Source organism: Cupressus sempervirens, chromosome 7 (genome assembly GCF_028749045.1).
Source record: "Cupressus sempervirens isolate cs-2001-9-10 chromosome 7, ASM2874904v1, whole genome shotgun sequence".
Classification (NCBI taxonomy): domain Eukaryota; kingdom Viridiplantae; phylum Streptophyta; class Pinopsida; order Cupressales; family Cupressaceae; genus Cupressus; species Cupressus sempervirens.
Window position 1 is genome coordinate 582,806,514 of NC_143124.1, and position 23,219 is coordinate 582,829,732.

The 23,219-nt window shown below is 34.7% G+C and overlaps 1 protein-coding gene and 1 pseudogene across 4 annotated transcripts in view; one reads left to right on the plus strand and one right to left on the minus strand.

Annotated features, from left to right (window-relative positions):
- Positions 1–1,174: 1,174 nt before the first annotated feature.
- LOC149548106 (uncharacterized) overlaps positions 1,175–23,219 on the minus strand; it is a 102,692-nt gene continuing 80,647 nt past the window's right edge. The window contains exons 3-11 of one of the 4 annotated variants that reach the window (XM_089792127.1): positions 21,362–21,484; positions 19,753–19,831; positions 6,891–6,927; positions 6,550–6,761; positions 6,410–6,446; positions 6,146–6,253; positions 5,823–5,876; positions 5,581–5,650; positions 5,423–5,481 (exon numbers count right to left, since the gene is read on the minus strand). In XM_089792127.1, the coding sequence (XP_089648253.1) occupies positions 5,430–5,481; positions 5,581–5,650; positions 5,823–5,876; positions 6,146–6,253; positions 6,410–6,446; positions 6,550–6,750 (522 nt within the window). In that variant the 5' untranslated portion in view covers positions 6,751–6,761; positions 6,891–6,927; positions 19,753–19,831; positions 21,362–21,484 and the 3' untranslated portion in view covers positions 5,423–5,429. Of the gene's footprint in view, positions 1,335–2,226; positions 2,516–4,388; positions 4,494–4,590; positions 4,655–4,768; positions 4,910–5,016; positions 5,114–5,205; positions 5,482–5,580; positions 5,651–5,822; positions 5,877–6,145; positions 6,254–6,409; positions 6,447–6,549; positions 6,762–6,890; positions 6,928–19,752; positions 19,832–21,361; positions 21,485–23,219 lie in introns of those variants that run through there. The other 3 variants (XM_089792129.1, XM_089792130.1, XM_089792128.1) reach the window with 3 other exon arrangements.
- On the plus strand, positions 12,568–15,953 carry LOC149548107 (uncharacterized; annotated as a pseudogene).

The following is a 23,219-nucleotide window of genomic DNA, read 5'->3' on the forward strand; positions in this document are numbered from 1 at the left end:
GGCATTGGAGCATGGGAGAGGGGCGAACCCATCAAGTTATATGGTGGAAGAAATCTGGCAGGAACTTGCAAAAGCAAAATACTTAGAATGGGAGTCTGCTTCATCCATTTGTTTGAAGAAGAAGCAAGAGCTGAGGTAGATGTGAAATAGTTTGATTTGGTTCCCCATAACATGTTTTTAGTTAAGTTCAGGCATTTGAAAAACGTGCAAACACATTCTTCTTAGCTAATGAGATCTCTCCCTCTTACAGGCTATGTACACTAAGGCACCTTGACGATATTTAACTGATATTCTGCATATAGGTGTAATGATTACTGACTTTTAGCTTGTATACAGCTTATCTGTGATATAAATTGACTTTGCAATTGCAGGGTAATTTGTGAAAGAGCATTGCAGCAAGAACATGAGAGCACCATTATATGTAGCAGTCAATCTAATGGGAGCCTGAAAAACAGGAATGATGGTGATTCAGAATCAATTAATTTGGAAGGAGAATTCATAACTCGTCAAGATTCATCAAATTTAGATTTAGCAAAAGTTTACAAGGAACATTGTGAAATCCTTTCTGATGTATTTAACAAAGCAGCAGAGGCAGACATCCCTTTGGGAAAAGGATGAGAAACAAAACTCTAAATAAGCAGGCAAGCTCTCCATGTGCTCTACACCCCATAGGTAAATCTACTCTAACAAATTGAGAAGACTGGGAATTCATTTGGGGATTCACCTTATCATGCATACTAATAAGTGAAAGCATATGATAACGATTCAATTAATGAGTACTGAAGAAAACTGTGTTTCCAATAGACTCCCTAAAAAATGTAGTTAGGCCACCACGAAACAAACCTTGTACCTGGAAAATTATGCACCAATGAAACAATCAAACAATATCTTGTATAATGAAGGATACCACGTGAAGCATTTATATTGCATCTCTACAACTACATACCAAATAGTAACAACAATTTAACACCTTACCCTTTCATTTCTAAGAGTTTGCAGTGCACAGTCCAGAGGCCCAGCATATCTCTGCTGATGCTTTTTCAGTTGCCTGTTGTCATTCTCCTAAACTTGCAATCTACACTGCAAAACAGCAAATAGTCAATGGTATGGAGTCTAGAGTTCAATTTATATACATACAATAGATACAAAGTCTAGTTCTTGTTACCTTTATCAACTCTGCTGGGCACAGTACAAAACTTATTAATGCTCCACCAAAAGCCGTACAAGGAACAACAATCTGAAGTTTGGGCTTGCCACTGCCAGGATCTCCTCCCTTTCCAAAGAACCACCATGCCAAATATGATCACATCAGGACCGCAGACATAAACTACGCACTACAAAGAGGAAAAAGTACATCAAACAGTCGCCAATATGCCTATGAAGATATATCAATATGCCTACTTATCCAGGTATATCATTTTCTTACGGATAAAGGACAATCTACTGAAAAAAGAAAAGACCACTTTTTACAAATTCACACAAGTATAAACCCATTCATTGTGGGAAAGTAGAAAGCAAATCTAAAGTACTAGTGATGCAAACAAAAGTATCTAGCATCCAATCAGGCAATTCACCTTGAACATCTGTCCAAGTTGCTCAACGCACTCCACAACAAGTTCTTGGTGTGCTAAAACTTTTCTACTCTTCATAATTCTTACAATTGACACATCAATTGCATAACGTCTATCTTTATCCACATCCTCAATCACCTTTTTGTCCTCATCCACTCGTGGGAGTGGAATCTGCAATAAGGTAGAAACCAATTCCCATGTGATCTCCACATGCATTAGTTTTTGTTAAAAACAGACACATTGTGATGTGAATATCAGGATTTAACTGTGTGATTTTGAGTCAAACTCGATGACTCATGTTTCATGAGTAGTGATTCAACATGAATCCATCTCTCATGAGAATAAATGGAACACTTAGCACTCATTGGATCTAGGTGATGCTCACAGGGGTGAAGCACCGGGACTTCCCGGGAGGTCACCCATCCCAGTACTACTCCAGCCTTAGCACGCTTAACTATGGAGTTTCCTCCACAGTTAAACCCAAAGCTTGCTAAGTGTTCCATTTATTCTCATGAGAGATGGATTCATGTTGAATCACTACTCATGAAACATGAGTCATCGAGTTTGACTCAAAATCACACAGTTAAATCCTAATATTCACATCACAATTTGACTAGCTGTGGAAATCATCTCCTTATCAACAGACACATTCTTCTTAGCTAAAGAATTTCCACTGGTGTAGTAAGTTATATAGATCTGTTGACATAAAATATGAATAACATGTGCACATTGCATTTGTCTCAAAGATTGTAGATTCAGACCTGGTCCTCTACAAAAAGACGTGGTGGAGTGCACCAGGACCCATGGTGTAATGCACTCATAGAACTTGAATGACTCAATCCTGACACTGAACTTGTCATTGACATTTGTGGACTTTGTGCTCCTCCCATATTTTGCTGCTCTTGCTCCCTCATTGCAACAATGTAATCATATGTGCTGATACCCTATTATTGGCATTTCAACCAAAGGAAATAAGCATAAAATACATTCATCATATAACAGAAGGAATACCAAAAAGTTGAATACAGAAAATATCAATATTTCAAATCAAACTTTTGACAAGATTATCAACCTTTCTTATGAGTAAAACATGGAAGAAGAAAAGTTTTTCAAGAGGAAGTATTGCAATCATAGACAAAATAGTGCATGAACCCTATAAAATGACCCAATTGAAAAGCTGAACACTATGTGATAAAAGGATTGTTTTACATAACTCATTATCACTTCAATGGGAAATATTATAATTCTTATTTGCGCATAAATTTGAAAATGAGAGGAAAAATATGCAAAGATTGTTGCACAACTCACCAAGAGAACAACAAATGGTCCCAATGAGAAACTACTACCCAGCTTAGATACAATCTCCACATCAAAGTGACTCCGATTAAGGAAACATTGCACTATTACAAAGAGTCCAATTGACCACTAAAGTATAAGCTGCAATCCAAGCCCAAGATGTACAACCCATGTACCTGTCAATAATGAGAGCCAAATGGGCTAAATGATTGCTTTCTATAAGCTAGAATAAAATTTTAGACCTTAAGCATCAATTTTTTGTCTAGTGATGGCGCCCAACTCCAACAAAATGTGAACCGTGCACGCGAAAAATAACAAACAAGAAATGTTTTTGGTTTTTACATCTAAGCTTCGTGTTGATCGAAATTTCAACCAACACATTTTGCCCTATATGTGTTGGTCGAAATTTCGACCAACACGGGGCTTCGATGTAAAAAAAATAAAATTTGTCTTCTACATTCCGACCAACTTAAACTTTTTTAGTTGATGGTCGAAAATTTTGGTAGAAAAATGAGGTCAAATGTAGTAATTAGCTCACTCACAAGCAAGCATGTGCCCTCGTCAACAATCCTGTCAGCATTCTTCCCCAAAGATGGAGATGAATCTTTGATCAACCATTTCTATTAGAATGATATTGTAGTATTTACCCATAATGGTCATTTAAGTCACCTAATGCATAGTTCAGAATATCATTATTGACAACTATTGCTAAGGGCAAAAAAAAATGGGTAAATATATAAAGGGAACAAAATGATCAAATATCAAATATTGTAGGTAGCAACACATAAATCCCATATCACATTTGCATTGTATGTTATGGGCAGTAGTAGTTGTGGATCATTTTAGACCTATGACATGCAAAGTGTCCATTTTATGTTAATTTGAGCTTCACTTGGTTTCAAGAATACTATAATATTCTCTACTTAACAAGGCCAACCACGTGAAGGTGGAAATTCATCTGGCCTCACCCCCCTCCCCCTAACATCAATCTAAAGTACCCATTATCATCTAATTACATACTTCATTCATTCATTCATCCATTTATGAACTATAACATTCAATCAATACAATCACATAACATTCATTAATATGATATAAAATTCATTAATACACAATACTAATCAAAACTTCATTAACACATAACAATATTCATTAACATAAAATAAAAATTTGTATTAATACGCATCATTCATACATAAATACTTAAAACAAAGTTCTTTCATTATCCAACAAGGTTTATCAAAGAAGATTTTTAAAACATCATTTCTTTTTTTTGTTTTTCTCAACTCTCTTAAGAAAAGCGCTCATAGGAGCATCCATATCTGCATCATTCTCTTCTTTTGGCACGTGTAATGTCAAATTACAATGGCTCCTTCTCTTTGGAGGAGCAAGGGTTGCTGCACTAAAGGGGGCTTTGTTGCAAGAACAAGTGAATAGGATAAATTGGCACTCTTTTTCTTTTTCTAACTGTTACAAGTTTGTAATTAAGTACAAGTACAACATAAAATGCATTTTTCTTACTTGACAATGCCACATCATGTACATTAACATTTTGATCTGCCACCGCGTCAACATGTTGAACACTTGGAACATGGTTTACTCCTTCAGCATGATGTTCAACATGCTCTGAAATATTCAAAAAAAGGATACACGTCAAATTCCAATTGAAGATGTTAAATTGTATTCATAATTGCATAATTAATTTCCAATAGCAAATTAATACCTCCACCACTATAATGCACATCATGGCCTTCGTCACGAGTAGGTTCTGTGGTAGGATATGAAGGCTACAGTAAAATGTTATGCACATTGTTATGTAGTCAATTTACGTTTAAAACTAATACCAAAAAAGAATCTTCTCAACTATTTAATTTCATTTACTTTTCATCTAACCAATTTACCTGTGAGATATCATTTGGTGCACTGGATTCTTGGGCAAGGCTTACAGATTCTTCACGTAGGCATGCAACCACAACTTTATAGCCTTCCTTCAAGGCAATTTTTCTATCTTCATCTTTGACCTCCACATTGAAATCTGTGCCCTGTGTTTTTTACTTGATAACGTCAGTTTTCCATGTATGGTTTCATTAAACAAAACTGTTTGCAACATTATATTTTAAAAAAATAAAAAATTCATTGCTCTACTTACAAGTCGAGACTGGAGATTCATATAGCCTCCAGAGCCAAGTTTGTGTTGGCCAACCTTTTCAACTCTCGCTTTTGTAGCCACGGATGTGTCTTGCAATCTATGAACAATTTCAAACATCTTAGATTATATATTTACAAATATCAATAATTAGTGCATGATTACAATGTACTTAATACTATAATGACATACCTCTTTTTGCTCGGTGCTACTTCTTATCTCTATCTTCACATAGCCTTTTCTCCTTTGCATCTTCTATTATTTCATTCCACTCCATCGGTGGAATCATAGAAGGACAGTTGTACTTTGGGTTATCCTTAAGAGCCCTTCTATATTGATCCCTCGCAGTCTTTATATGCTTTGTTGCTCTTTTCAGAAGTAGGCCAGTGTCAAAAATGTTTTTCCCAAATTTCTCCTCAATAGATGCAATCAGCTGATTCTTTTAATTCCACAGCTTGCAAATCCCACCTTTTTAAAAACAAATAGATTGTTAGATCAATAACTTTAATATATTACAATAAATAGAAGAAAAGAAAAATTATGTAGCAATGATATGAAACTGCGTACCTTCTACGTATGGTGGGTCCAAATAGTCTCAATGTCATATGAAAAAGATGTTCAAAGAAAGCATTATTACCTACAAAAACATAAAGGATTTATCAGTCCAAAATGAGTAATGTAAAAGTAAACTAAATTTACACTTTAAATAATATCAATTTTAAAGCACCTAGAAGCTTTCGTTCTTTTAATGGAAACATAATTTTCTTATTTAGCAACAATGTCCCTTCATACGAACCAGTACTAATCACCTGCTCTAGGAAATGGATCAGCTTCAATAGTACTGCTCTCTGTTGGTCTATCAACTAAAACATCATAACAATTAAATGACAATTTTAGTACTGCTCTCTGTTGGTCTACCTCCCTGCCTATGTCCATGTCTCTATGTGTGGGTATATATATATATGTATGTATGTATGTATGTATGCGTGGTGTATGTATGCATGTGTTTGTGTGTATGCAGGCTTCTGTAGACATCATTTAAGCACTAATATGCTATTTCGTTGTTCATCAACTTGTAGAAAGACATTACAAAATATAGCACATTACAAAATATAGCAAAACAAGGTTTTACCAGTTCTAGTGGGCATAGACGATGATGTTTGCATGGTCCTTGTTGCCGACAATGCAACAGACAATAGTGGACTGCCAACCAAAAGAGGAGTCCGCACTTCATCATGAGCTAAAGAATAGAATATTGTTAGCAAAGACATTTGCAATGGATAAAGATCAAATAGGATACTAGTGAGAAACGTCCACAAAAAAAAGGTAAGTGTTATAATGTTGATCAAAACAAACAAAGTGTTAATTACACAAGGTACTGCGCAACAACCCTAACCATGTTCACCATGTGATGTCGCAACTGGCACATATGTCTATACAAGAACACATAAAATTAGAGATCATGATCCATAAGATACTATAAAATATTAATATCTATTGAACTTCTATTACTGCTTTAGTCGAATTACTGCTTACCTTCAAAGATTGGATTCTACGGTCCAATTCTATTCTCGGTGCCTCTTTCTCCTCACTTCTGTCACCCTTGATGATAATGTTAACAAGTTCATCAATGTATCTTTGCGTAATTTGTTGGGTGATGAATACAGGGTCAGTACTAAGGCCAATGTCATGTAGATATGATGCTCGTATTTCAGATTGCATTTGATCAACGATCATTGTAGCTTTTTCTTATCATTTGTGACATCAAATATTCATATACTTTCATCAAAATAACTCCAAAGCCATAAAGAAAAGAACATAATAATATGACATTTGTTTCTATATTAACATTAAAATTTACAATAATTAATGTTTACCTCTATTGAAGGTGTCTAAGATGGTGCATCCATATCCCTTGTGAAAAAAATTAGTAAGTCTTACAAATCAGCAGCGAAATTAAAGTAATAGACTTACCAAAAAAATATTAATAATAAAGTAGATTGAATATGTAAATCATTTGTTTTAAGTTAAAAATTTAGTGTAACTAATGTTTATATCTAAAAAAAATTTGACATGTTCTACTTAATGTTTATATGTGCACATATGGTTTGGAAAGAAATATTTGGTCATACAACACCCCATCATAGTTGACATTGATCCTACCTGGACATTTCATTGATCATCATGATCTTCATCCATGTCATCATCATCATCACCATTATCGTGCTTGTCACTTTGATCGTTGTTGTCACCACCACCATCTTCATCACCATCATCATCCTCTTGATCACTATCATCATCATGACCATCATCGCCATGATCATCACCATCTTCATCACCATGATCATGATCGTCATCAGCATCATCATCATCATTATCACCATTATTGTTAGCATGACCAAAATCATCACTATCTTCTTCTTCATTACTGGAAAACTGTCATTCCTGATAATCATTTACTTCCTCTTGTGCTTCTTCAATATCTTCTTCTTCGATCACATTATACTTTACCGGCCTTCCTCTTGGGTCATGTCTAACAACAAATGACCAACTTGGTTTGTGTGGAACATCAAAGTAAAACACTTGCTCGTATTGGCTTGGAAGAACATAGGGCTCATCTCCGACTGGCTTAAATGACCTTGTATTAATCATAGTAAATCTACTATCATGTTCAATAACAACCCTATCGAAATCATTTCGATTCAGTCGTAACCTAAACCATTTGACGACAAATAGAACTATTTTGAATGAATTAAAGTCGCACTCAAGTATATCATCCAAAATGTCATAGTATCGATTTTTAGATTAATGAGGATGTATGTCAGTTCTAGATGAAATATTGGTTACTGTGAAGACAACACTTATCTCAGAATCACACCATTTTTTTATTTCATCTAACTTTTTTGTGCGGAATTTATAGCCATGGTAGTACATAGCTTTGTGGTGTTTGACCTGCAATTATTCAAACATGTCAAGAATCTTCTCATTGATCTGTGAGTTGATATTAAACTTATGTCTCATGATTAGTAATCTTATGCATACCTTTGTATCTCTTAAGTCATATATTAGATCAAGTAACATTGGCGTAACATTGGGATCTCCATTACGATGAGCTTCTTTAACCAACGATGCAACACCATTCCATGTTAATGAGCAACCATTTTCTTGAGACTGTTTAATCCATACTGTCATCCAATCAAGATTGTTTGCAATATACAAGTGTAGTGCATCCCACTCACGACCAACTATAAAGAAAACAATTACACCAGCTAGAAACAACTTATATATATTGATGATGGATAAAAATTGTTAAATTACAAAAAAAAACTTATAATTACCTCTTACCCTCCTCAATCTACCTTTCCCCGTCAAGTACTCCCCTTTGAATTTGTCATTACAGTTGGGATCCCAAATGCGATCTACATGGATACCTGCTGCAAACTTTGGAAGATATTCACTGATATATACCATGGTCTGGTATATCATATATCCCTCTATCATAGAACCCTCATGACGTGCTCTTTGTCGAACCAAGCCCTTCATAAATTTCAAGTGTCTCTCAACCATCCACATTGATCTAGCTTGTACAGGTCCACACAATTCAATCTTCTCAACTTGATGTATGAGGTAGTGTTCTTGAGCATTGAAAAACATTGGAGGTGAACACTTTTACATTTCACACATAAGCTGTGGAATTTTTCTCTTCCAATATTTTATATCTTTTTTATCAATTTCTTTAGATGATAACCACCTAAAAGAGATTCAACACGCAAAAACACATAAAGGAGATTTCAAATAAAATTATACAATAGATTTAAGATAAAAAGCTACAAATCTAAAAAAAAACTCTTCTAACCTCATGTATTTTCCAAGATCATATATAACTTGTTTAATACTGTTGTAAAACTGTTGTGGAAGGGATAGAGGTAGGACGAACTGCAATCATTAAAATATGATCATTTCAATATATTATTAAATAATGCAATTGGTACTACATTAAATCTTACAAATATTCTGTAATAGAAAACATGACTTACCTTGAGGAAGGTATGCCAATCATGTGTTTTCAACCTTGACCCAAAATCACCTTTCTTTAATAGAAGAGTGCGTATATTTGCAGCAAATCTTGTTGGAAATTTCATTTTTTTTGACTTTTTTTAATGCATCACTTTGTTGCTCCGTTAATAACCAAGGAAGGGCACTTATATTTATGCAGTCTCCATTCCTATTTGATTCAATGAAAACTTTTAGTGCATGATTGGATTCATGAATGTTAGTACAAATTTTAGCAATTTGTTCTCTATCACGCCTTCCATCCAACATTTTCCATAGTGTCTCTGTTACATTCTTTCCAATATGCATAGCATCAAACAAATGCGCGATTGGGAGATCCTTGTAGTATGATAACCTACTAAATTGAGTAGGATAACTTTTCATTCCTCTAGGAAGTTGGTCATTGATGACTTGACGACCTTCACGAGCATCAATTACAACATTAGTAAATATAAGACAATATCAAAATACAAATTGTAAGCTTCAGACGACAAATTGGACATTACCTTGACGATTTAGTCGATCATATTCCAACTTCCATAAATGAAGTGTCATTCTTCGTGGCCTTGATGATATCTCTTCTTTCCCATTGAAAAGATGTTTTTCGGCAATTCGATACCTATGATTATTGTGGAGAAAGTGTCTAACCTCATCAAACACCTGCTTTCCTAAACTTCTCGAATGACGACATTTCATCTTCGGACCACAAACTAGACATGCAAATTTTCCCTTTGTTTGAAGACCTAAAAGATCATGTACAATTATTATGCACAACTTAAGCATTCGATAGTAATGTGTAAGCACTATAATAGACCAAAAATATGTGATCTTAACAATATAATATACTGCAAAAATGAGTTAGCCCAGGGGCATCATGTATTGTCCATACAAGCATTGCATGGAATTGAAATTGTCGATGTCCTATCGGTCTAGAGATGTCATACATAGTGATGCCATTCCATAACTTTAACAACTCGTCAATTAGGGGCTCAATATACACGTTCATATCTTTAATTTGGTATTTACCTAGCAATTGAATGAACATAAACATTACGTAATTATTATAACCATTTTCATGCACTATTTATAAATTAATTTAGATAACTATAAAATAAAAAAATACCTGGCACAATCATTGACAACATTATGTGCTCCCTCTTTATGGACATTCAAGGAGGAATGTTATTGTTAATAACAAAAATAGGCCATACTGAGTAAACAGATCTCATATCTCCATATGGATTGACACCGTCCGCCGCCAATGAAAGTTTCAGATTACGAGGTTCTTTAAAGTGTGACCATGTTTCTTCTATCTCTTTAAATGTAGAAACATCGGCAGGCATTCGCATAATGTCATCCTGACTTCTATTGCGTGCATGGTAATCCATAAATTGTGCCAAGCTAGCGCACTTGAATAACTGTTCAAAACGTGGAATAATGGGAATGTACCGAAGAACCTTGTGAGGCACTTTTTCTATTATTTGATCTGACTGATATCTACTAACATGACAATTAGGGCATTCTGTTGCAAATTCATGTTGTTTATAATATAGAATGTGATCATTAGGACATGCATGTATTGTTTGATACTTCATTCCAATCTGATCCATAATGTTAGATAATATTCGGTATGAACGAGGCAAAATGTTTGATGGTGGTAACAAAAACTCACTAATCAACCTACAACAACAAATATGCATTGTTAATATAATGAATAGTAATTGTATGCTAACATTGAAGATGACAAAAATGACATACCTTAGCATACGTGACATTGCTACATTGGATATACTATTCATAACCTTTAAGTTCACCAACAACACTATAGCCGACAGTAGAGTTTTTTGAGAGCCTTCGTATAAGGGCTCATGTGCCTTCTCAAGTAAAGGTATATCAAGACCATCTTCATCATTATTATCAGATTCGCCAGTACCATCATTGTGAGCCTCTTCATCGCCTACCCCAATACCATCTTCTTCAATCATGTCCTCTGGCACATTATCATCTTCTTCCATGGGAGTGTTATCCTCAGCTTGGATATTCACACCTCCATGTTCCTCCAGTAGGAAATCCACAATCAGCAATGGATGAAAATCGTGGCCCCCTTCAACATGACCATAGTGCCTACAATGACTCTGGGCTGTTGTGATTAGAATTCTTCGATTCTTTAAGCCCTTACACTTTTTGGAAGGACAATAACATTTATCAGGTTTTCATCAGAACTGAGCCCACAATGCAGCCATTGTCTCATTATTTTGTTCTAGGTTCATATTGTCAGGCGTGGTCTTTCTTCATAGGAAAATATACCTGCAAATAAATTGGACCGAACATAAATTTTGCCTTATAGTTGCCATTAATGTTGTTCGGTAACATCAAACTCATTCTGCTTCCTTCTAAAGATACATACAGCTATCTGAATTTAAAAATAGCCACAATTAAAAACCTACTGATTAAAACTAACTAGATAAATTTAAGACTCAACTTTTCAACTTATTTACAGTTCATATGAATATCAGGATTTAACTATGTAATTTTAGATGTAGTCAAAAAGTCCCTAGATCTGGAATCTTTAGAGCCAAGGAACAAATTCATTTCTAGAGCACCTCGTTTGAATCAATACAATGTTAATTTTAAAAAGAAGTGTAGAATCTAATGCTATAATAAAAGGGTATGTGAATTTCACTGTTGAATTGAGAAGTAAGTCTATTGTGCTTCGATTTTTAGGAGTTATGGGAACCCAGTTATTAAATCCATATTATATTGAGGCTGCCTATGATGATGAGGCTGAGACAGAAGAGCTAAAGCTCATAAAGAAGAATAGGAACCTGAAATAGTGAGAGGAGGAACCAACTTCAGCATCTTGGCTGTACTTTGAAGACCACACAAGGGACAAGTTCCATACTCTCACAAAGTTCGCAAAGTCTTGCTGGGACAAGGCATCACTGTTCTTAAAGACAATGGGGCCACACATAGCTTTCTTTATTAAGGATTGGTGTCTAAGAGGGGCCTTGCATATTTTGTAAGCCCACAATAATTATGTTTCAATACTAAGCTTTTTTCAGAATATGGTGGTAGCTGTCAGTTTTTACATATATGAAATGTGTAACTTTGATTTTACAGATATTACTATCTGAGGGCATCAGGTTGGGGATGTCCTAATCATTTTACAAGCTAGGCACAATGGGAAGGGGACTTTTCATTCTCATCCCCATTAGTAAAATAATATTGCAATTTTAGTTATAAATTTATAATGGTCAACTAAGTTGTTACGATAGACTTCAGGAATATTCTTTATGCTTTTAATTGTCATCTTTTCTTAGTTTTCAATCTTATCCTTTTGGAGAACACAGAGTTGATAGAAATGCTTTTATTACAATTTCCTTCCACAAGCATTTTCTAGTAATTTTTAAATTTTCAAATCCTCCATACAATATACTACTATAGTTATGCATCTCTTGCTTGTGTGTTGCTCTATGGAGAGAGATTTAATTTTGAGCAACCATGAACAGTAAAGTGATAACACTTTTACAGAAAATAGAAATAATATCCAAGCCACTTACCTTGGGATTGTACTCAGCATTCCTAGCCTGAAGAGCTATAGCCTTGAGATCCAATTTGCAATCCAAATTTACAGTTGACACAATGTTTCTGTGTATTTGTCCATTGAAGGCACGTGCATCCAGCAAGAAAGATACAATTAAATTTTGAAAGAAACACAAGGAAGGGTATCTTTGAAATTAGAGCATTCCATTGAGGAAGAAGCAAGAAGTAATGCAGCATTCACATCTCCTCAGGAAAATTCAAAAGCATTATTTGATTTGCAAGAAGCTAGAAACTAAGTTGAGTCTGAGGCTAAAGTTCTTCAAACTAAACTTGAGATGTTAGAAAGTTAGAATGTTGGCCTCAAATATAAAATTCATGTGCTTAACAAAGAACTGGGTATAATAATTAATGAAAGGGATATTAGTAAGAAATCTGCCCAGGCTGCTAGCAAGCAGCAAATAGAAACAGTTAAGAAAGTTACCAAGTTAGAGGCCGAGTGTCAGAGGCTAAGAGGTCTGCTTAAAAAATGATTACCAGGGCCTACTACACTGGCTCAAATGAAACTTGAAGTAGATACTGCTGGAAGGGAGTCTGGGGATATCAAATTGAGGAAGTCACTTAGTAAGGGTGCTGGTTCACCACGTTCTTCAGTAGAGACATTAAATGATAGACACAAAGAGCATTCTCAAAAAGCAACTAAATACCATACAGGAAAAGTGCCGGCAATAGAAGAAGAGAACAAGATGCTAAAAGATGCTCTCTCAAAGCAAAACGGTGAGCTTAAGGCTTCTAGAGTCATGTGTGCTAGAACAGCTGCCAAACTCTCCACTGTTAAACAACAGTTGGAATCTTTGAGGCGAAGGCAAGGAAAACCTGCACTTGAGTTGCATTTGGAAGGATCAAGAAATGAAAGCACAAGCAATCCACCAAGCTTGTCTTCCATTTCTGAGGACAGGAATGATGGTGACCCTAGTGCAGAGTCATGGGCTTCAACACTGATTGCAGAGTTGGATCATATCAAAGTAGAAAAGGTCATTGGCAAAGCTAAGAAGCTCAGTGATGTGTCCAAGGTAGATTTGATGGATGATTTCCTTGAGATGGAGAGATTGGCTTCCATGGATTCAACTGGATTGGATCAGGCAGAAGTAGGAAATTTAGATGAAATAACTGACAAGAATGTTTCAGGAAGTTTTGATATTTCATCTAATCAAGAAGATAGAGCTTTCTTAGAAGAAGCTCTTGCACAAAAAGAATCAAAGCTTCAAACTGTCAATCAAGAATGCTCTGAGTTGTTAAAAAAAATGAACCATTTACAAGAAAATCTAATTGTTCTGCAAGCTAGAAACACTTGGAATGAATCTGCCCTAGTTAGTCTCAAAGAAAAGCATGATATGATCCTTGCTATTGATGTTGAGGGTGCAGACCTGCACAAAATACTAGATGAGGTCAAATATGTCATGGCAATAGATACTGAAAGTACTAGAGATTCTCAGACACATATCTGGTCTTCTGTGAAAGCTAACTTCACTTCTCATTCTGATACTGGGATTAGATTTAGTTCTATTGATGTAGAGTTTGCAATTGCTATTGTCAGTGTCGTCAATTTCTTACAATCTATAGCCCAAGACCCTGAAAAGACTCAAAAATTTAAATTATTAGATACTGATAAACTAGTTTTTAGAATTCAGGAGTTTTCTCAATTAGTGGATTACTTTTTGTAGTGCAAAGAAAACATTACAGAGTTAATTGTTGAACTGATATCTTTGTTATCTCAATTTAGGAAAATGTTTGCTCTTGGTTTCAGTGAAATCTTCCAAAATGAAGCCACAAATTTTGGCAACCAATTGCCCAACCTGATGCAGTCTAGTTTTCTTCGTAATTCTATTAGTACAGATAAATTCACAAGACAAGAAAGTGCTCAGGATCTTTCAAGAGAAGAAAAGCCTAATAGCCTACGCTTTCAACTAGCTGCTGGCAATTTATACATAATTAGGAAGCTTAACAGCATTCAAGTAGAAAAAACATCTTTGGAATCTGAGTTGAAGGCCCAAGTAAGCAGAATTGGAGAGTTAGAAGAGGAGCTTATGTGCTTCAAGAGTGAGAATGCAAATCTAGAAACAATCTTGGCCGCAACCAAAGAGGATCTTGGACACACACAGTATCAAATTATTGAGTTAAAAGAGGAGCTCATACGTCTCAAGAGTGAGGATACTAATCTGGAAGGAGTCTTCACTATAACAAAAGAGAAGCTTGATCACACCAAGCATCAAGTTACAGAGTTGGAGGAACAACTTATGCATTTGAAGAGTGACAATGCTAATCTAAAAGGTAGTCCTAGCTGCAACTAAAGAGAAACTTGAACACACAGAAAGTCAACTTACTAAATCGGAACAAATGCTGGCAAACTTGCAAATGCAGCTTGAATCTACTAAGGAATCAAAGCAGTTATTAGAGAATGAACTAGCAGCCATGATTTCACATAAATCAGATATTAAATCTCAATTCAAGGCAACAGAAACTGAGATGAAAGGGTTGTCTGAAAAAGTGGATGCTTTGGAGCTAGAGCTTCAGGAGAGGCGCATGCAATGCAAAGATACCATTACCAAGTGCGAGGTTTTAGAGAAGCAATTACAAAGGTTTGTGAAATGCTTCAATCTTGTTTCAAATATATTAGATTGATGTATATTTTAATTTCCTAAGATATGTTGAGTTCTATCTGATTTTTTTTATAACTTCTTCAGCATGCATGTATTCAGTTTCAGACCTAGGGTTTCTGAACTAATGTGAAGATGTTTAATTGGATACCAGCAAGGAACAATTTTTTGAGTATTCCTAAAGTTTTGTATCAGAGGAATAAATTAGAAAGAGACTGGTATTAACCAGCCTGCTTGGAACCCCTCGTATTTAATCAATGTTCTTTTCTTATTTGCTAAATATACAAATCAAAAGTATGCATATATTACTAATTTGTGCTTGCTTTCTATTTATTCTCCACGCTGACCAATGTAAAGTTCATGGTTGAAGTACACTGACGTTTTCTATTTTATCATCACAATGAGATTTAAACTATAAGATTTAGCATGAAGATCTGCTTGGCATGAAGCCATGTTTTCCTATCTTGTTTATGTAGAAGCAGATTCCACGATAATAAATGTCCAAGAATGTATCATGAATAATTGACATGACTTAAATACAGGTAAGTCTACTAGATCTTCACAATCCATGTTAAATGCTGATTTGTTTCTGGGATAAATTGTGTGACAGTTTTTAGCATCAACGTTTTGGATCATACTACATGATCCATCATCTGGATACGGGAGAGTAACGTTGATAGATCGCGTAGGATGATCCAAAACATTGATGCTAAAAACTGTCACAAAATCGATCCAAGAAACAAATTAACATTTGAGTATAGTTGCCTCGAAATGAGGCAGAACTATCCAAAAGGGACTATATACACTGAGAAAAATATGGTAGTTTTGTGATATGGATATCTAATACAAACAACTTTCTCTCCTTTTAATATAGAGAGATAGATCTATAAGAGAAACCACACGCTTCAATTGAGCATGAAGGATTCCACACACTTAAATTAACCTGAAGGATTTGGATGTTGGTGATTTCATTTAGTTCATGGTTATCTTGGAGATTAAAAATTAAAAATCATTTATAGACAAGTGAAGAAATGAGCACGTATATGCATATTGATTTGAATAGAGACCTTTTTGCCTCACGAAGAGGTTCCTGATCCTTCATCCTTTTTTTTTGCTTAAGAATGTTTTTGGTTAGAGTAAATTAGATGTGCAAATGCATTTTTAATCATAGCTTTTTCCTATCACTTATTCTACCAAAATGTTTCCTTGGAGTAGTATTTTTTGATGCGCCGCAAGAAAATTTGAGGCGCCATATAGCCATTACAAATCAAATTCTTAGGATACAATAAATTCATCCCATATTCGTGGCTTAAACAAGCATTTTTGAAATGAGTTGTATTAGAATATATGGTAATTCCTGAAACAACTACATTTGGAGAGTGTCTAAAAATGCAGGCAACTGCACATAAGTTGAAACCCTAGTAAAAGGAGAATGGAGAAATACCAATTTGGCACCAGCCGAGCAATGTCGAAAATTTAGACCTCTTCTCCAATCCGTCGTTGTCTGCTTCTTGTGCCGTTTGTAGCCAACAATGCAAGCATTATCAGAAAGGGCATTGCGGTGCATGACTCGACCAAACAAACTAGAAAGCAATGACTCGTGGCTTGCTGCCTGGCTACGAACCAACTTACACTTCACCTAGGTGCTCACTCATGCGGTAAGCATGTCTGTGGCAAGCCCTTGCCAACGACAAAGCTCAAGGAATCCCAGCAGTCGGCATAAATAGGTGCGTGAGGAAATGCATTACCCGTGAATGAATGAAACTTTGTTTTTTTTTGTTATAACATTGAGTTGGTCGAAATTCAACTTAAAAATACATAGGTTGGTCGAAATTTCGACCAAATCGGCCACATAATTTTTATTTTCGACCAACGTAGGAATGAAAAGAAAAAAGAAGGAATTATAGCTTTGGTCAAAAATTTTGGTAGAAAAACAAGTGCAAACGTACTAGTGAATATATGTGGTAAGGCCCTAGTTTACTCATAGTTTAGTTGGTCAGACGAACTGATCCCTTATAATGCAACTATTATGCCAAGAAAGATTTCCCTTGTAATTATGTAAATATCATCTCAATCTATTTCAGATTGGTAATTAAGCTGGAATTTGAGCATTCAGTAAAACTTATTATAGATATTATTGAAAATCTACTTTGTAGCTTTGTTTCCACCATACCAATTCATGTAAAGCCAGAATACTGATGTTTCAGTAGTTGAAAGTTATGCAGCTGTCTAGAATCCAAATATGTTATGTGCAACATCACTTTGCAGACTTGCAATGAGGATCAAATAAAAGAGAAAAAATGGAACTTGCTCAGCAGATGTATTAAGATATATTTGATCTATAGAATTGAGTTCAGCATCTTATAATTATGACAATATTCATGTTAAGCCATGACATTGTAATTCTGTATGCTACTGAAAGCTCTCTTGATTTAGCCTTCCCTTGGTCAACAGATGAACATATCAATTGGAAAAATAGCTAAAATGTAATAAGTGTTTCATTTTCAATCTTGAAATTCAGATAATTTCTAATTCAAAGTGACCCAAGAAACTTCTTATTGAACCAAACACATTGATACTGTTTTATGTTTAAAATGCTCTTCTATCAATTCAAAAATGAAAAATGGATTTTAGCATTTATTAGATCCCTATGATTGAATCTATAGTTATCTAGAATGTGGCCAATTAGCCATAGCTCATGACAAACATTTATTTAACTGTACTGCTTGGTGTTGCTAGTTTATAATCCTATCCAAGGTGTTGGTTATAACCTGAAGATATTTTGGGCATAAACATAGTAAGCTGCTTAATTTTAAGGATTCAATTTTTTATAAGTTCCATGATGCTGAGAATGGTAGGAGCTTGTTAATAACTTGGTTGATATCTACAATTCAAAAGTAGCTTCTTGTGTGGAAGGAGCAAGTTTTTAAAGAAATGATTCATCTTTTTTCCATAGGATTTTAAATATATCCAAGGATCGCTACAAAGCTTCTATGCTAGAAAGTAGTGATTGTCAAGAGAAGTTTCATGCCTGTCTTACAAAAACAAAGGTCATGATAGATTAACAAAGGAAGGCGACCGTATATAGTGGTAGAACCACTACACTTTAAAACAATATGAGATTTTAATAAGGAATACTCCAGTGCTACACTTAAAACTAGACCTTAGGTTGTCTGAAATGGTAGTTTGAAGGAAAAATAGGTCATAGATTAGGTCTGTACATAAAAAAAAGTAGGTTACTTTTAAAAGGAAAAGATAAAATAGAGGTGAGTTAAATAACACAAATTTACATTGCATCCTGAGTAATCCAGATTCAAAAAGGATGAAGTGGAAATATGTGCCTAAATAAAAAAGAAGTCCTAAAAGATCATCAAGGAGGAGTTGAGGATGCTACTAAGAAAAATAGTGCGAAGACCCACAATTTTGCCAATTTGCACTAGAATTCTTCATCTTAGGTCCACTTGATTCTGGAAAACAACTATTAGCTACTCCCTGCCAAAGATCATGTTCACCAATTACTACCAAATTAAAAAAAAGTTTTGATTTTATTAATGGGGGGCCAAAGCAATGCAGGTTTTTCTTTCTAGACTAGCATTGTTCTATGAAGTTGAATGGCCAGTTACTAATTTACAGAAACAAGATTAGCACCCTAATTAGAATCATTCTAAGGTGCCATCATGCAGAGATCCATGTTGTCTAGAAGGAAAAGGAAAGCATCAATGGTGCATCCAATTTGTGTTGAGCTAGTTTTGTAATTCACCTAAAAATGAAAGAATGGCACAACCTTGATTGTGAGAAATTTTGTTACCTATTAGCTGAAAATAAAATCATTTCAGCAAGCAAGGGTGCAAGGCTTGTTAAATTTTTATGTGTTTCTCAAATAGATTATGTGGATTGTCAAGCAAAAGCATCATAGATGAGGTCTGAACATGATACAAACTATGTCGCTTTTCAAAGAAAATATTTAAATCACACAGATCAATATTATATGCAAAGCAATCCAGATCCAAAAAAGATGAAGACAAAAGATATGTCTAATTAATTAACACAAACCTAAAAGATACTAATAGAGGATTTGAAGATGATTTTCAGAAAAATGGTGCAAATGCACATGGTTTTTCTAGTGCACACAATAAATCTTATAGTAAGGTTTGTTTGAAGTCAGAAAACAACTATCAGCTACTAATTGCTGAAGATAATGTTCACCAATTACTACCACATTGAATCACAGGCTTTTCTTTTATTAATGAAAACAACACAATTTTTCCTTTCTAAATTAGTATCCTTTCCTAAATTTGGATATCCTATAATTTTTTGTGAAGACAGAGTTAGTGCCCTTATAGGAACCAATGTGAGTTTCCATCATGCAACCCACTTTGTCTAGAATAAAAGACAAAGCATTTATGCTGCATCCAATTTGTGCTCGACTAGTGAAATACACCTCTACCATGGATATAAAGCACAATGAGAATGAGAGAAATTTTTTTACCTGTTACTTGAAAATAAAACCAGTTGAGGAGGCAAGGGTGCATGAGTTGTCAAAACTTCATGTGCTTCTCAAACAGTTTCTGTGGATAACAGGCAAAGTCTTCACATACCCTCATACATTTTAATATTGAAACACAATCAATATTTTGTTGATAGGGAATGTTTAATAAAATGAAGCAAAGAAAAGGAAACACAGTTGCAGTAGCACCCTTCTACCAAAAAAACACACCTAGTATACAATAATGGATAAGATCAAGACAACAATAATAATTACTCATTGCTAAAGAATGTGGTATCAAACAGCCGCCAAGACAATTGGGTTCAGGGTGTACTAACATCTCCTAGTAGCTATATATAAGTGTAATTTATTGTTGACATCATTCTTGCCCAAGATATAGAAAAATTAATTAAAAAGACACTAAAGAGTATGATTTGGTTCAGGCCAAGTTTTACATCAAAATGTTGCCTAATTAGGTGCCGCAAATCCTACTGCTGTTTACTTAGAGTTGTGACTTTTAGGTGTCACAAGGATGGATTGATTCCTCTTCCAGTTACGTGTAACCTGGTATTTGGCAAAAAATCCTTGGAGATGCAAAATTCCTCCACAAAAGAATTGCAAATTCAAGCATAAGAATAAAAAGCATGCTCCAAAAGTTATAGCAAATCAAAATATAAAAGTTGAAGAAATCCACAATCAAAGTTTTTGACATAAACATGCTTCATGCTTGACCTTCCCTCATTGCCACTCTCTTAAATTGCAAATTATTTCTAAGACAAACAAAAAGAACCAAAGCTTTGATTACATATCCAATTGTCAAAAGCATTTTCCTCATCTTCAAATATCAAAGGGCTTAGAAATTAATTCCCCTAGAGTTGAAAGTAAAACTTAATGAATTCTTCCCAAACACTTTATTGTATTCGCTTCTGTACCATAAATCAATGCTATTGGTGCTGCCTCATCCCAGTCCAATTTTTTTTTCCAGCAATAGAACCACCGGAATCTACAGAATTTGCTATGTAGCACAACAGTCTGAGTTGCACTCATGCAATGATTCTGATTTCAAAATAAGCTTCAGCAGAGAAATTGGATACATAAGTTTTAAGCAGACTCTACTCTAGCTTCAGCATAAGAATTATTAAGTGGGACGCCTGATAATTTTTCAGAGGGTTCAATAACATTAACTAATCAGAAATTGACTCAATCAATTTGTCAAGAGATATATGCACCATGAAGGCCTTGGATACAAGACTCATCATAGCTGTTAGTATACTTCACACTTTGCTTTTGCTATGTAATTTTGATAAGTAATCAATCTATTGGTATTCTGTTTCTATTTGTTCTCTGTATGTAAGCTTAAGGGCAATAATGACAATTACCATATCTAGATAAATATTCAAATACATAAAGAGCTGTATTATAACAACAAGTTTTTAAAACAATCTAAACAAAAATTTGAGGATAGAAGCCACCTATTACTTCAGAATTTCCAGAGAAATCATATCAGAATGAGTGATATGGATCACAAATTTTGACTCTTGTGCTATTTCTTTTGCAACAACCTGTTTGTTTTACAATATATGTATTGTTGTATTAACAGAATTTTTATTACCTTAAGCTTGGTTGGAGGGCAATTCGTGAATGTTGATCTGCCTTGAATTCTTAACCAATCCGAGCATCCTCAAATAATAGGCATTTATAATTTCCAGTCCTACCAACATAGTGATCAGCAGGCCTGCAATTAAGAAAAATGGATTGGATCACAAAACAATAACAAAGCACCATATACTCACTCTATCTAGGAATTTTTTCACCAAGAAGCAAATCTTACGTGAAAGATAGTCTATAATTGAAAAATTTGTATGTGTACTGAGCTATAACAAGAACCTGGGCTTTCATAATAGTATAAATTTCATTCCTACCTACACAACGAACGACAGGCCTACAATTGTTTAAAAACAAAATTGATCACACACCACAACAGCAAAGCACTATAAGCCGACTTTAACCTCGAAATTTCCAACCGAGAAAAGCAAATCTCACGACAATCTACAATACAAAAATCAAAACTAGTACCCATTTATACAAGAATCTGGGCTCTCACGTCAGGGGCATCCAAATTTCTTATTTCTCATACAAGAATTAGAGATGCCATTCAAATTTCTTATGCAAAGCACGTGATCAAAATATTCAACACAAGTGATACAATTTCAGTGATATGAAATGACAGTCGGTCGTATTTTTACAATATCTCCCAATCCACAATCTGGGTTGGGCTGAAATTTTACCAAGAGCTAGATGACATAAAATCAAAAAAACCCAATAAATTTCAAGCGAATCAGCATAGTATTTCTTGAGATACAAAATTTTGTGTGCAGAATTTATTATTATGTGTGTTTGAATCAATTTTTTTGAGAATCTCACAGCAAAATACAAAGGAAAATTTTAGAATTCATCTTACAATTTTAACAGAGCCTTCAAGCATCCAAAGCGGAATCCATATAACTAGCAGCCTCTATAAAGTATGGATACATACAATGCTCTCGATGTTTAATTCATTTTCTCAAAATAAGGATCCCATGATAAGGAGACTAACCCGAATTCAAAATGTCAATAACAACAGCAAGAATGAAAAGAAAACCGAATTCAAAAATGTCAATAACAACAAGAAGAATGAAAAGAACATAGCATATTTGAAAGAACATGGCATTAGACAAAGCCAGATATATATAGGTTACAGTAGATTAAATGCTTCCATGAGCAATTTCAAACAGTAAAAAACAACGTATATGCTACCAGAGGTAACGACATGGACTTACCTCACCTCAAAGAGCTCCCGCGTGCGGCGCACATGCAAACAAACCCTCCTTCAGCCGGTGGCAAAATGACATCTTCTTTTTTCTTTTTTTGTTATGTGAACCCAAGTTGATCGAAATAAGATTTTTACACTAGTACATTTTAGATCAAATTTTGACCTTTATTTTCAACCTAGCTCTTGAAATGCTTGATGAATATTTTTTTTTTCGTTTTTATGCCCGAGTTGGTCAAAAAAAAATTATTCATCAAGCATTTTAAGAGCTAGGTCGAAAATAAAGGTCGAAATTTGATCTAAAATGTACTAGTGTAAAAATCTTTGATTCTATATCCTAATTTCTAATAGTAATTCTATTACCATCTTAATTTGATAAATTCAAAGTGATTGATATGATTCAAAAATTTCTTGTTTCAGATGCATGTTGGGAGATGTTTGGCACAAAGGTGCCAAATTTACAGAGGATTGCGATTCGCATCTTGAGCCAACCATCTAGTGCATCAGGATGTGAACGTAATTGGAGTCTTTTTGAGCACATACACTCAAAGAAGCGCAATAGGTTGGCAGTGCAAAAATTAAATGATCTTGTCTTTGTTCACTACAACCTTTGCCTTCGCCATAGACAGATCCTTGGCACTGATACAACACCGATTGTATT